At 40.9% G+C, this 14,321-nt stretch overlaps 1 protein-coding gene and 1 long non-coding RNA gene across 3 annotated transcripts in view; one reads left to right on the forward strand and one right to left on the reverse strand.

Moving 5' to 3' along the window:
• LOC129372706 (uncharacterized) overlaps positions 1-2,718 on the reverse strand; it is a 49,888-nt gene extending 47,170 nt beyond the window's left edge. Inside the window, exon 1 of one of the 2 annotated variants that reach the window (XR_008607281.1) lies at positions 2,653-2,718. This is a non-coding gene — a long non-coding RNA (uncharacterized LOC129372706). Of the gene's footprint in view, positions 1-2,648 lie in introns of both variants that reach the window. The other variant, XR_008607279.1, reaches the window with a different exon arrangement.
• A 5,523-nt stretch (positions 2,719-8,241) lies between these two features.
• Positions 8,242-13,970, forward strand: tmem161a (transmembrane protein 161A). Its single transcript, XM_055060342.1, has 11 exons — positions 8,242-8,353; positions 8,791-8,894; positions 8,959-9,042; positions 9,164-9,255; positions 9,381-9,537; positions 10,291-10,506; positions 10,592-10,735; positions 10,819-10,932; positions 11,040-11,214; positions 11,328-11,424; positions 11,514-13,970. Exons 1-11 carry the CDS (start codon positions 8,351-8,353, stop codon positions 11,816-11,818), a joined length of 1,491 nt encoding a protein of 496 aa, XP_054916317.1. The 5' UTR covers positions 8,242-8,350; the 3' UTR covers positions 11,819-13,970.
• The last annotated feature ends 351 nt before the right edge of the window (positions 13,971-14,321 follow it).

Genomic DNA, 14,321 nt, shown 5'->3' on the forward strand with positions numbered 1-14,321 from the left:
ACTGAATTCAGAACAGCTTTCATTGTCTCTCTCCAAAAGCCCTAATCACTCATCAGACTTTGGTAGTTCTCCTTTGGAAATTAGTCAATACATATTTCAATATGCACAGGCAAAACAACAAAGAGGATCTCAGATTGAAAAAGTTTTGCTTTTTTTTTTTAATCTAATTTGAGATGTTATCTCTTCATATAAAGGTCGAAGTTTGTTAATTCACAGAAAAAAAATCTGTAACTATTAATGTACATATAGCCCATGATGGTGAATACTAATGTAAACATCAACGTGTATTCTCTTAGCTGGAGGCCTTTCGGAGGCGTTTTTGCCCAACACTTTCTGGGCAGTTACGTCACTCTTTAGTGTAAAACTACGACACCTACTGGCAGAGAAGTGGCAGTGCGGAAAATCTCGGGCCTGCACCGATAAAATGCCCGGCCTGAAGCTACAGCACGTTGAAAAAAAATTAAAATTAAAATTAAAAAAATGTACACAAAGCGCCAGAAAATAATGACGCAATGATAATAAAGCATCCAAATGAAGGCTTTTAAATGTTTTAAAACAAGGCGCTGTGACTGCGTGTGACTGCGTGTGAACGGGAAACACGGCCTGACATGATCGCACGCATTCATGTTTGTAAACTGAAACGCTTTTTATTCTACTCGTTTTTTAAAAATATTAATCCGATTTATCATCCCAAACTGGCCTGGATCCGAAAGCCTACGAGTTAAAATAAAACTTGTATGAATTGGGTTTGAACAGGATAATATTTATATATGTTCATAATAAATCCATATCAGCCGTTTGGGTTTTAAGAAAAGAGTTTCGTTTGGTTTTGTTTCTGCGATTTATTTAAAAATAATAATAATAACAATAATAATAATAACGATAATATTAATGCAACAAAATTGCATGTGTACTTTTCCATTATATCCATTACACTACTTGACACTTGTAACTGACAAAGAGCTCGATTGAAATCTTAATGAGATTGCCATGAACGTTTTATCGCGAGATTTGACCGTTAAACGTTGGCACGCGCAGCTGACTAAAGTCTGACATTTATATATCTTTGTTTGAAATGTTATATTTATGGGGAGCGAAATCCAGCAACAAACGTGCGTGTTGGACTGACACTTCACTCAAAGCTTAAAAACGGCAACTTTCCAGAAATGTAACATTTCTCCTGTTCAAATCGCAATCTTGAAGAAATGCATTACAAAATGTAATGCTGTATTTTGCACACGTGCATGTGTAAATATTAAAATGCCTGCTTATCTCTTATTTGTTGCATAAAGACGATTTTGTAACCAACCAGCTTTAAAGGGAACGCTGTTTATTCTTTGAAAATATACTTCAAGATTTCAGGACAAAACTGTTGCATTTTCATGTTTAATTCATTTGAATTAATTAAATAGATTTATAATATGGAGATTTTGCTTAATTTAATGCAACAATAAATTGCACTTTAATGAATTTGTTCTTGAATAATAATAATAATAATAATAATAATAATAATAATAATAATAATAATAATAATAATAATGTTTTTCAGCTATGCACATTGTGAATAAAATGTAAAAGTATGGCATTATTATTCTTTTCTACATTTGGGTGATAAATAAGACATGACATAGCAATCATGAATAGAAGATGTGTCATAAATACAATTCTTAAGATTCTAATCTTCCTCATCAGAAAATGAATCTGCTTTGCTTCCTGCAAGAATTTTATTATTCTTCCACTTAAATCGCCACCATCATCTATGACCTAAGTGAGCCCTGTTGGCTTAGGTGGCCAATAACTGACCAAATCAAGTGGCCACTTTTGGGAATTGCAATGACTGATCTTCAAAGAGGTCTGACCTGACACAGGGTCTGACCTGACACAGGAGCACGAAAGTGTCAAAGGTCAGTCACGAGAAACCAACAGGGTGCCAATATTTGTTCGTCCCTCTGTTCTGCTCCCAAGTCAGAACCCTACGCTGCTGTGCTGCAGCTCATTCAGGATGTTGGAGATGACCCCTCCAGTGTAATTACAAAAAACCTGGAGATGGACTGAATTTACATTGCATGAGGATGTATCATCCATACTCAGTGTGGAAGAAACCCGCCTGTCAAATCAGCAACAACACGTTGCTGATATCTTTTAAACTGCAACGAGTTGCAAATAGTTTTATTCCCAGCCTTGTGGCACATCCGTAATGAAATAATTATTGAAAGAGAGTAGTTAAACCAGAGGGGGAAAAACAGCTTGCGAATAACTAGATGACTCAACTGTCTCCACAACATGAGGCAGCAACAGCTTTCTCTGCTTAAGATCTTTAAGACCAAACAGAGTGGGTCAAATCCTCCTCTGTCAGGTCCACCTGAACGCCCTGAAGGCATCCAAGACCACATCAATCCCCCAATCTCAAATTGGGGGATTGATGTCTCAAACGTCACAAGATTAGAGCATCTCTTCGGAGCCACCTTAAGTTGCTGTCATTAAACACACCAAAACTGCAGGAACAAGTCTTTTAAAGCTTCAGTTGAGGTGGAAAGCAAAACACAAACCATGGCGATGTTTCACACCAGCCAGTAGGGGGGGAATTTTTTTTTAGTAATCCCAGTTTAATGTTCAAGCAATTTAAACAAAGCAACTCCAGAGCTTACCCACAGTTCAGCTGCAGCTCCTGGCTCTTTGTTGGTCTTGTCTGCAGAGGAGATGCTGGCCCATTCCCGGCCATGTGAAGACAGATTGATGGCCTCCCCGCTCTCCTGCTTTAATTGGGAACAGGCTGAAATTTATGCTAATGCGATGACATCAGTCCCGCCAGGCTCCTCTCTAAATAAAAGAGCGGAGCAAAAAAAAAAAAAAAAAAAAAAAAAAAAAAAAGTGGGGGGGCCAAAGTCTTTTCCCAGCCAGTTCCGTCGGTCGGTCAAGTTCAAGCGCGCCGCCGGTGGCGCTGCTTTTGTCATTTAAATGCGTGACCGCGCTTATCAAATTAACGCAAAGGGGAGGGAGGGGAGGGAGGGGAGGGGTAGGGGGCGTAGACACGTGAGCATATCCATGCATCTGGTTTGGTTATTTTTATTGGTGAAACTTCTGTGTCACTAGTGTAGCAAAAAGGGTTCATGCACCGTGTTCAGGGTTTGAATTGCAACCGGATCAGATTCGTTTTGCAACGGATCCAAAATAAAACGTGACAGAGATGCAGCCTGCCAGCACCCCCCCCCCCCTCCCACACACACACACGCACACACACACGCACACGAGTGTGACTTTTTAAGCATTTGTGAAAGTAACATGAGTCATCCGCTCAGACGCGCCAAATTGCGCGCTGTCACACTGCCCACCTGTGTGACAAAACGAGATCGCTGTAGCAGAATGACAGACAGAAGGCTCCTTGGTTTTTCCAAATGCACAAATTGTGTGACAACACAAGCAGCTTAAAGGACCACAGCAGAGTCGAGCCTGAGCCTTATGATGTGAGGCCACTTCATGATGCATCATAATGGGCATCTTCTTGGGTAAAAAAAAATGCAATCACTTCCGAATAGCATTAACATCCAAAACTCCCTCCCCAAAAAAACAAAATAAAACGTTGTGTGAAGCACTGCCCATGATATAACCTACATCGAAACCAGCACTGACTCTCCATAAAAGAAAGTCAAGTCTGTTGATAGGCATCAAACATGAACATGTTGACCAAAGACTTCATAGTCATGTACACAGCCAATATCTGATATAGTGTTATATGTACAGAGCAGAACTTTTGCTGTCTAAATTAAAATTTCAACATGTGTTGATGTCAACCAGGTGGGTTGGCTGAGGCCTTTCTACATGGAGTCTGCTTTTTCTGCCTATGTGTATCTATATGTTTTTTTCCTCCCAACATCCAAACAGTAACAACTGGATATTGGCACCAGACTCCTCTGTGAACCCGAAGGACATAGAAAATGAACCGATGTATAAAAATGATTCTCTTCCTGTATTTGTTCTGTGGACACTGCAGGGATTAATGAGGTATCATGTTGAGCGACAATGTATCGCCTACTCAGTCTCTTTCCATGCACTTCCTCGTTTCCCCTATCCGACCAGGAGCCTGCTAATTAACAGTCATGAGTTGTAGTACTGTTTTTAAAAACCTCTGTGACAAAACAGATCTGGTCCTCCTTAGCTTGTTCCCACACACACACACACACACACACACACACACACACACACACACACACACACACACACACACACACACACACACACACATTGGACTGAGACAAAAACAGAAAAAAGCGGGTAAAATTAGGGCAGATGATAGGGGAGACAATAAGCACGGAGGGAAAGGGGCAGTTTCCTTTGACAGGCCACCACTGCAGCATTTGCATATATTCAAATCAAGGGGGTGAATGCCAGGCGTGGGGGTTGACAAAGACGAACCAATGGGAGGGCAGCGTCCGTGCTGCGGGCCCAGAGGCTGCCGTCAGTCTTCCAGCAGCACCCTGAGAGAAACCCAGGGAAGTGGTGTGGGAACCAAGAGGCCCCCGGAGCTGGACAGAGGGAGGGGAGCCACTTGTAGCCCGTGATGGATTTGCATTTTATTTGTGTCCATTTTGCTCAGTAATTTCTGCCCCTGCTCTTCAGCCACAGATGGCGGATATGATAGAAGGATTTGTGTCAAAGATGATAATGATGGAAGTGTTTTTTTTTTTGTTGTTGTTGTTTTTTACCCAAAGAGATTCTTTTCGTCCTTTTGCTTGACTGGCACCGTAATGTCGGAAATGATGGACAAACCTTTGCAACGTTTAATAGATTTTTGGATCATTTTGTTGTCGATTACTGCTTCAAAAATGTGTTTTGTATACTTTAAGAGGTACAAGGAAATTCTAAGCTGTTCTGGTTGATTTCAGCAACTCACAATGTGCATAATAGATGTTGAGTTAGACAAAAAAAAAGAAAAGAAATAGCAACTGTTTTTTTTTTAAGGACAGCACTTTGCAAAAGCATTCAGGCAGCCGTGTTATGTTTCACTGAACTCTGGCCTGCTTTGGTATCCCCTCTAAAGAAAAGCATCCTGAAAGGATGATGCAACCATCGCCATATTGAGTTCATGGACATGTTCAGTGTTAGTGTTCCTCCAAATATGCACACAGAAAAAAAAAATCAGGTCTCATCTGGCATTCATAGCATCCTTTTCCACATGCTTGATGTGTCACTAATACTATTAGTGGTTCATAAAGATGTCATCCTCTGGCTTTCTTTCAATGCCACAGTCTGCTTCTCTGAATAACGCTTTTCCATGTCAACTCTGTCAGTTTAGTCTTAATGTGTACGTTTTGTGCCAAACTCTTTCCATTTTTAGATGATGGATTGAACAGCAGCATGTGAATTGTTCAAATCTTGGGATCACAACTTGACCTTGTTTTAAATCTTTCCATAACGTTACCTCTGACCTGTCTGGTGTGTTTGATGGCTTTCGTGACTCTGTTTCTTCAATCATTTACACTACAACCCTTCGATATGATGCTGCATTGTTTCGTCACTTGAGTACTTGATGCTTCAAAAAGATTTGTTGCATTGTTTTGTTTTTTTCGTGTGAAGGGTTCAGGAATACAAGGGACTTAAATGTGCATCCCACTGTTTTCTGTTTTCGAAATGATTTTGTAACCACGCATCATTTTCCTCCAACTTCACAGTTATGCACTAATTTCTGTTGGTCTATCGCACTTTTTAATATTCTTGTCAGAAACTATATAACTACTCACAATGTCAATAAAAAATACTCACCTTTTTCTTCTCGATGTGCCTCAAATTCAGGCAGAAACCCATTGCTGCTAAAACACCAACAATGTAAGCTGCAAAATGATCTGTTTCTCTGATTTGACTTTTTATAGGTATATATTTGAGTAAAATGAACATTGTTCTTTTATTCTATGAATTACTGACAATATGTCTGAAATTACATGCAAAAATAGTATTTATTTTCAGAACATGGGAAATGATTAAAATAAAAATGAAAATGATGCAACATTTTCAAACCTCAAATAATGGAAAGAAAACAAATTCATATTCATTTGGAAACAACAAGTCCAATGTTTTAAGTCAGGAAGAGTTCAGAAATCAATATTTGTTGGGATAACCATGAGGTTTTTCAATGGGGTCGAAAATCTCAGTGCAGTGTGCTCTTCATTTTTTTCCAGAGATGCATTTCCAGAGGTTTTCCTACCAGAAGTATGGCATGAATCTCCATCTCATCACATCCCTAATCCTCTCTGAAATGTCACACTCTTGTGAACAATCTATAAAGGATCAGATGTTTTCTTTTTAACAGAGAGGGAGTCGCCAATTAGCCAAAAACTGAGAATCAAAGCCACAGAGGAAGACCGCTTCAATAACACACCCAGGCTCACATCCTAAACACAGATTTGAATCTTGTTGGTCTAATAGGTTTAGAAGCAGATACTTTTCGCTGTTGGTGGCGCATGGGGATGAGCTGACATTTGAATGCATGAACAGACTGTGGCTGCGTCATTCAGTCATTAACACTGACCAAGCTGCGCCTGAGCAAGGCGGAGCTTTTTCCATGGATTGCCGTCTAAACACAGCGCACATATGTTAGAGATTATGAGGCAACAAAGACACTAACTTGGTGTATAATGTGCACCAAGCTGAAAGCTTTTCTGAGTTTTATCCTTTAAAGTGGAAACGGATGCTCTAGTGCACAATTACATCACACTATTATCCCTGTTGAGCAGTGTTTTAGTGCCAAAGCAGAGGAAGAGGAGCATATCTGAGACCTTAAGCTTCACCATTTGCATATTGTTTGTTTTCATGCAGTGAAATGTTAAGATGCATGATGGAGAAGCATGAGACCTGAGGATTATCATTAGTAGGATCACAAAGATGCATTCAGGGGTATGCCGAGGAACAACAAGGGGATCAAACTTTACATTTTGAAAAGATTTGATGAGTTGAAGCTTGCTAAGATTGTTTGTGACGGTTTTTGTATGTATGGTGGTCAACGTGTTAAGAGAGAAGAGCAGGAATTGTTAACAAAATCTTTACTGGCTGTTGAAAATTCTTCAAAGAATTTTATTCTTTATTTTATTATTCAAACATAAAAAAAACATTTTGCGATATATTCTTACATTATATAACTAAATGTAGGACGTTTCCTAGAATGCAGGACACAAATTAAAAAAAAAAATCTTTAATTTTCTTTATGTGAAAATTATATCATTTGAATACCTTTTCTTAATGCAACATCTTGTTGCATTAAAAAAAGGTAAGTATTTTAGATAAGAATCTAAATTCTTATCTGAACTTAGATTGTGTGTTTATGCAAACTTACTACTTACTTGGGGTTTATTGGCCGAGGGCACATCAACACACGATAGGAGGAAGTTGGACTCAAAGCCACAGCTTTTGGATTCTAAGACAATTATGCTGCGGAGTGGTGGTGGATCACTCCACCATCACTCTACAGATTGGAGTGAGTTTGTCCTGTGGGTTGCCAGATGAATCTCTCTCAGTTGATGTGAATCTCAATTTAAAGAAAAAAAAGTTCTATCAAGCCTAAATATTTTTCATGTAGTTGAACTTGAGGTTTTGAAACTCATTTCTACGAAGGACTATGCATTTTCTCTTTCATTAAAATATGAGTCTCTGATGGAGTTGAGAGAATATTCACTCGTTTTTTTAAGAGGAAGTCTTTAAGAACATGTTATTGTTACTGAATAAGGACTTAAGTATGTACGATAATAGCAAATGTTTTATATACATATACACATATATATGGTATATATATGTTACTCACTATTTTGTATAACAAATCAGAAACCCAAAACTATTCATATGTCTGGAGCACTGAGAGGCGGTTTTACCTATTCCTCTGGTGCCTTCAAGAACATCGGAAAATGTTCCTTTTGCATCGGATGTTTTTATTTCCGAGGCATTACTATTATTTTTATAAAAACTTAAATATTAGTAGCACGGAGTGTATAATAAAGTTAATAAAGTTATACTAAAATCTGAAACCCCAAACAGAAACATACACTGACATATTAAAAATACATGATTAATTTAGAAAATGTTGACGTAATAGCAAAAAATAATTCATTAGCAGAACAGTACATGGAAACAGCGTCAACAAACAAAAAAACAAAACAACAACAACAAAACAAAAATAAAACTTGAAACTGACGATTTTCTTCCTGCTACAATTTACCTAACTTTACTGAAGCACCTGAAGCCATCTCGGAACTACATCCGGGGCATTCGGGAGTTTCACATGTAGGTCGGTTCAGCTGCCATAGAAAGTCCTGGTACAGAAGCTCCTGGTGCTGCTCTGGTGTTTACATCCACATTCGCAGAGATTATGGTAAATATGTAGACATTAACTCAACAGTCTGTACTCGTCGGGCTAACAGGTCGCTCTATGGACTTCTAGCGAGCATTTAGCTAATGCTAATGCAGGCTGGCAGCAGGCTGACAGGTGCTGGAGTTTTGGCTAAATTTAGCCGGATAGACATCTGCTGAGTTTCATTCATTCTTCCCGGGACTTCCAGCTAACATGCACAGTTTGGTCTATCACTTTTTCATCGAACGTCTTTCACTCTTTGCGAGCGTTTTCTTCACAACAAAGTCGGAGTATCACTAGCTTTCTGGACACTTTTATTTTTTGGTCATTTATGTTTAATAACTGTGCAGTCACAAATTTAGCCATTCGAGCAAAAATAAATAAATATTAAGATGCGAGCTCACTGAGAGTAATAAACCTAACCACAGTGGTTAAAATGTGCTTCATTCCTCTGCCAGGCACTGATGGGGATTCAGCTGGTGGTCAGCCTGCTGGCAGCCAGCATCATGCAGAGGATGGCCCCACACTGCTCATTTGCACGGTGGCTCGTCTGCAACGGCAGGTAACGTCACACTCAGCTTGATGCACGTCATATGGACTGCACTAACACACGTGTTTTCTCCCAGCTTGTTCCGATTCAAACACCCGTCAGAGGGAGAGTTGTTCGCGTTGGCAGGAAAGCAGATGCCCAAACAGAACAGAAGAGACAGGTGAGTGTTTGTTTTTTTTTTATTGTATTTTATTTTATTTAGCTTGCATTTATCTGAGGGTTTGCTCAGGAGTTGGTTTTCTCCAAATTTGCCCTCTCTGTGTGTTTGTTTATTTTCCAAGGAGACAGAATGGAGAGAACAAGCCTCTCACGGTGCCCAAAGACATTGACCTCCACCTGGAGAAAGCGCCGGTCAACGTGATGGACGCTCTCGGTAAAACAAGGCGCTCCTCTGTGTGCATTGCAAAACGTTGTTAGTCTAAACTCAGTTAATAACTGCTAACCTATAGATTCTGTGAAATAATCAGAGCCTTTTTGTTTGACCATTCCTGTTTGCAGTGCTGCGCTTTTTCCTGGAGTACCAGTGGCTTGTGGATTTTGCCGTCTATGCCATGGGCGTCTTCCTGTTTACTGAGTGTTATTATAGTTTGGTAGACGCCAGTAAAGAGGTCAACATCGGCGCCATCTGGTGTGTCCTAACGGTTGTGTTTGGACTGTATCCTTCTGATTTTGCCTTAAAGCTACAGCAGCATTTTAGCAGTGTGGGGATAGCAGAGTCAACAAATGCTCTCGTCATATTTGTGTCATTAGATAACATTTATATCAAAATATGAGACAGAGCAAAGAGGATGTGTTCGAAGATGACTTCTGTTTTAAGTCTCCGTCCGTCCTGTCCAGTATCTGCACTTCTTTCAATTAATCGATATAACATCTGTTTTGTTTTCCATCCATTCACTCAATCAGTTTGGTCAGGTGGATTTAACTCCAACTGATGCAATGAGTAGCTTCACATTTCTTAAATAGTCATAGACACACCCTATGGTCGTGGAAAAGACGTTAGTCTGTTTAAGACAAGTTGAATCAAGCAGAGAAAACATCTGGAAAATTTAGCAGAAACTCCACCACAAAGTTCGGACCTGACACCAATGAGGATGTCTGGGATGCGCTGCAGAAGGCTTTGCGTAATTTTCAAACTCTACCATTATGAATACAAGATCCCGCAGAGTCTTATTGAAAAAAATGGCACAGTAAACACATGGTGTTGTCAGAAAATATTAAATAAATATCTGCAATAAATTTAGAATCAGCCAAAAATGGCTGAGAACTTCAGAAGGTTGAATAAAGAAACGTTACAATAAAGTATATTCAGGAATCTTAACCTGCTGTTCATGGTAATTGTGTCATCGTTTGCTTCCCGTTAGCTCCCAGCCTCCTCGCGGTTGCTCGTCCTTAACCCGTTGTTTTTCAGAAAGGCCCTTCACACTCTGATGAGTCACTACTTTCGCTCGGAAGAGGGCGGCGAGCGCTCCGTGTGCCTCGCCTTCGGCTTCCTGTCTCTGCTGGTGGCGATGCTGGTTCTGGTGGTCCGAGAGGACTACCTGGAGTTCGGCCTGGAGCCCGGCTTCTCCAGCCTGTTCGACAACTTGGAGACGTTCGCCAAGCATCAGGGTTACGCCGACTGGTCGTGAGTAGCAGACGTGGACTTAGCAAGGCGCGCTCGCTTCAGGAGTCGCCGTCGTGCTGAATTTTTGCTGCTGTTTGGACAACAGGATCCCGGTGACGAAGCTGACTGTGAAGCTGGGCCTGGCTGCTGTCTGCGCTTACATCGGGTCCCTCCTGGCCTTCCCTGGACTCAGGCTGGCTCAGACTCATCTAGATGCTGTACAGATGAACTCTGACCGACCTCTCATTCAGTAAGAACTCTTAGAGGGAGGGGGAAAAAAAACTGTAGTCCTGTCTTTTTCCAGCACATTTACCATTGTGTTTGTATCTGCAGGATTCTGCTGCACATGAGTTTCTTATCTCCCGTCATTGTGTTGGTTTTGTGGGTAAAACCCATCGCCAGAGACTTTTTGGCCAATGCGCCCATGGGAAAGACTTCTGTCACCCTGTAAGTGTACTTTTTTACTCTTTTTACTCCACTAACTGTTTAACCTCAGTATAAATAAAGGTGGGAAGTTGTCAGCAGGAAGAAACCTCGCGGTTTGTCTTCGGCAGGGTGAGCAGTGCAGCGTTCGACAGCATGCGTCTGTGGACCATCGTGGGCCTGTGCGCGCTGCGTCTGGCGCTGACCCGGTACCACCTGCAGGCCTACCTCAACCTGGCTCAGAAGTGGGTGGAGCAGATGAAGAAAGAGGCAGGACGAATCGCTGCCATCGATATCCAGCGGAAGGTCAGGCACAATTATTTATTTTTTTGTGAAAAGAGAATTTTTTTGCATAAGAACAGGAACAATTTTAATCGCTGTCACGGAGAAACCTTTGAACTTATTCCACTTTCTGTCAGGTCACACGTGTGTTTTGCTACCTAACGGTGGTTACACTTCAGTATTTGGTTCCTGTTCTGCTCATCCTCTTCTCCACGTTGGCGCTCAAGGTGCTGGGTGAGTGAACTACTGGGAAAGTCCATTTCTGGAGAAACCCTGATCAGCAAACCCTGGATGCTAAGTGTCATGACTTTATGCTTTTGTAGGGAACTTCTCCTGGGGTTTCGATGTCGAGGAGTCACCGGGTGTGACGCCAGCGCTGGTGCTCCCCACAGCTGCACCCGTGCCGTCTGGCGGCCTCGACGAGGACGAGGACGGGATGGAAGACATGGAGGACGACATCCAGGCCACGGTGGCACACCTGTCAGAGACGTTCGCCGCGCTGCGCTCCGTCCTCACTCCTCTTTTCCTCCGCGGTCTCTTCGCCTTCCTCACTTGGTGGGTCGCCGCCTGCCAAGTGATCAGCTCTCTGTTTGGCATCTACTTCCACCAGTACCTGATGCAGAACTGAGGAAACCTGAGCGCCGGATGCACGCAGATCACTTCTGACTCGTTGTACGGAGATGCTGCTGGAAGGGTGATGGACACATGGACACAAAAGTGGACGACCACAGACTGACGCTGAGACCGAGTTTGGTTGGAAGAGGTCAACCAGCAGGCCTCTGGCATCAGTGACACAAATATAGAGAAAGAACCTTGACTTGTTTCCCAAAGCAAGTTCAGCTTGTATCAATTTGTACGACTTCACTTGGTCATATCATGGAAGCAGCATTTTTAGCAAGGGAGGAATAACTGAGAATAGATCTGTGTTTCTATTTTAGGGTCAGATCTAACTTTACTGTATAACTTTAAAAGTATTCAAACCTCTTTTCTTTTATTCTCACTCTAGAACATGGGTGTCAAACTCCAGTCCTCAAGGGCCGTTGTCCATTTCCAAAAACATACTCGTCCCCTTAGTGAAAGGGCAGCTTAACTTTTATAAATATAAATAATCCTGAGAATGAAGGATTCACAGTTAATTTTTAACATTTTAAAGCGAAACTGCAAACTCTTCCAGAGAGAAAAGAACTTTCTTGAGTAGAGAAAAAGCCAACTTGAGGCACATGATGATTAACTTCAAATGCCAATAATGGTATGAGAAAGAACAAACAAACAAAGACACACAGACTGTGTGTCATCCTACTGTGGAAATGCTTTGCAGATTTTATATGAAAACATTCTGTTGCCTTTATATTTAAAATCATTTCTTTCTTCTCATCATGTTTGATCCAAGTTTCTGAGGAGCCACACTCATATCAGTCGTGGTTATATGTAAAAACGAAGGCGTATTGTTTGAGCCACTCATCTGTGCATCAAGAGGTATTTTATATTTTATTCTCTAGATTTGATTGTAACTCACAATGCATCACTTTGTCTGTGCTGCCAGTTCCAGCTTTTCCCGACTCTGACGTTGGACTCTGTCTTGATAACAATTCCTTTGGTTCGCCTTGACTCCGGCTTTTTTGAGTTTAGCAGAAACTTGCCTTGGAAACACATTTTTTTTTCTCCAGGAAAGTTCATGAATATAACTCAATTGAAAGTCGCAGTATTTACCTGCATAAGCAAGACACAGCATTAGTTAATCTTAAAGCATTGTGTGTATTTTAAAAACATTTATTATTATTTTGTTGTTACTCGCGATGCTCTGTGTACCCAGGAAGCATAGCCTTCCTTTTAGTACCGTGCCAGTTTTCAGTCCCTTTTCCTGCTCTAAATTGCCTCAAAACATATTTTCCTTATTTAAAAACAGGAAATTATGGAGCATGTGCTCATGGTGATCTGCAGCTATTAAGTGTCTGCCAACACCACAGAGATTCACTTTCCATTCATTTTGTTGCGCAGACCTCCAATCCTCAGCTTCAGTCTAAAAGCATCGTCTGCAGCTTTTGCCATGCATCTGTATCAGTGTAACGTGAACAGTCTGCTGTTTAATGCTGCATTTATATAATATGTAAAGGTGCCAGTGCAGGTTTTTTTGTGCCTCCTCCCAGAGCTGGAAGAGGATATATTTTGTGTGAGGGGACTCCGTTTCCCTTTAAAGAACCGATTTAAGAGTGCTAAACAATTTCTTCTTCTTTTGTTTTTCTAGCAATGTTTGCTTTTATGTTGTTTTGTTTTTCTTTTTAATGCAGAGGAGTTCAGACAGAATTCATCAAGAATAAACAAAGCTGTAGTTGAAAGTGTCTGAAAGCCAAACACTGAAGAGTTATTTCGTTGTGACCCAAGTGCCTGGGACTGTCAGGGATGGTTAGTTTTTCTAAAACTCCCTCTCTCCTTGTTTGTTTTGTATTTATTAAAATCAGCTTAGTAACATTTTTGTTTATATATATATATATTCACAAAAGCAGATATGGTATTTTCCCACGCTAGACAGCTAAAACATTACATTTCATTTCTTGTGCGTCACCTCATGTTGTAAGTAATGTAGGAATTTAGCAGATTCTGATGTTTTGATCTTTAATTTTCTTGTTTTTTTTTGTTTTTTTTTAGAAAATCATTATGCTGTGAAGTTTTTACAAAGATGATTTCAGTTTTTGAATGCATGGTTTGCTGTGTCTTAAGATTTTTTTTGTGTGTGTGCGCGCAGCCTAATTAAAGACAACTTTCTGATTTTCTGCGTTTTAGACAGTCTCACTTCTGTTTTTGGGAGATTTCTGATACATTTCTTTTGTTGAAGCAGCTCTCCACTGATCATTAGCAGAAGCCTGAAGAACATGGCTGCATACTGAGGAGGTGTTTCACTCGGTGCCGTTGGATCGGAGCGGCATCTAAAAGCTGCAGGTCGCCGGCCCTCGAGGACTGGAGTTGGAAATCCTCCAGGTCTAGTCGATCTGAAGGGTCCTGACCTTTGACCCCAGCCTCTCAAGAGGATCATACTTTAAGCAGTGGCGATAGCTGTGAACCCGATGGGCCTGAACAGTCTGGAAAAATCAAGTTCGCCGCTGCTCAACTTTACCGTGACAAAAAATAGTCCC

This window comes from Poeciliopsis prolifica, unplaced genomic scaffold (genome assembly GCF_027474105.1).
Source record: "Poeciliopsis prolifica strain line A6 unplaced genomic scaffold, Auburn_PproV2 SCAFFOLD002, whole genome shotgun sequence".
Classification (NCBI taxonomy): domain Eukaryota; kingdom Metazoa; phylum Chordata; class Actinopteri; order Cyprinodontiformes; family Poeciliidae; genus Poeciliopsis; species Poeciliopsis prolifica.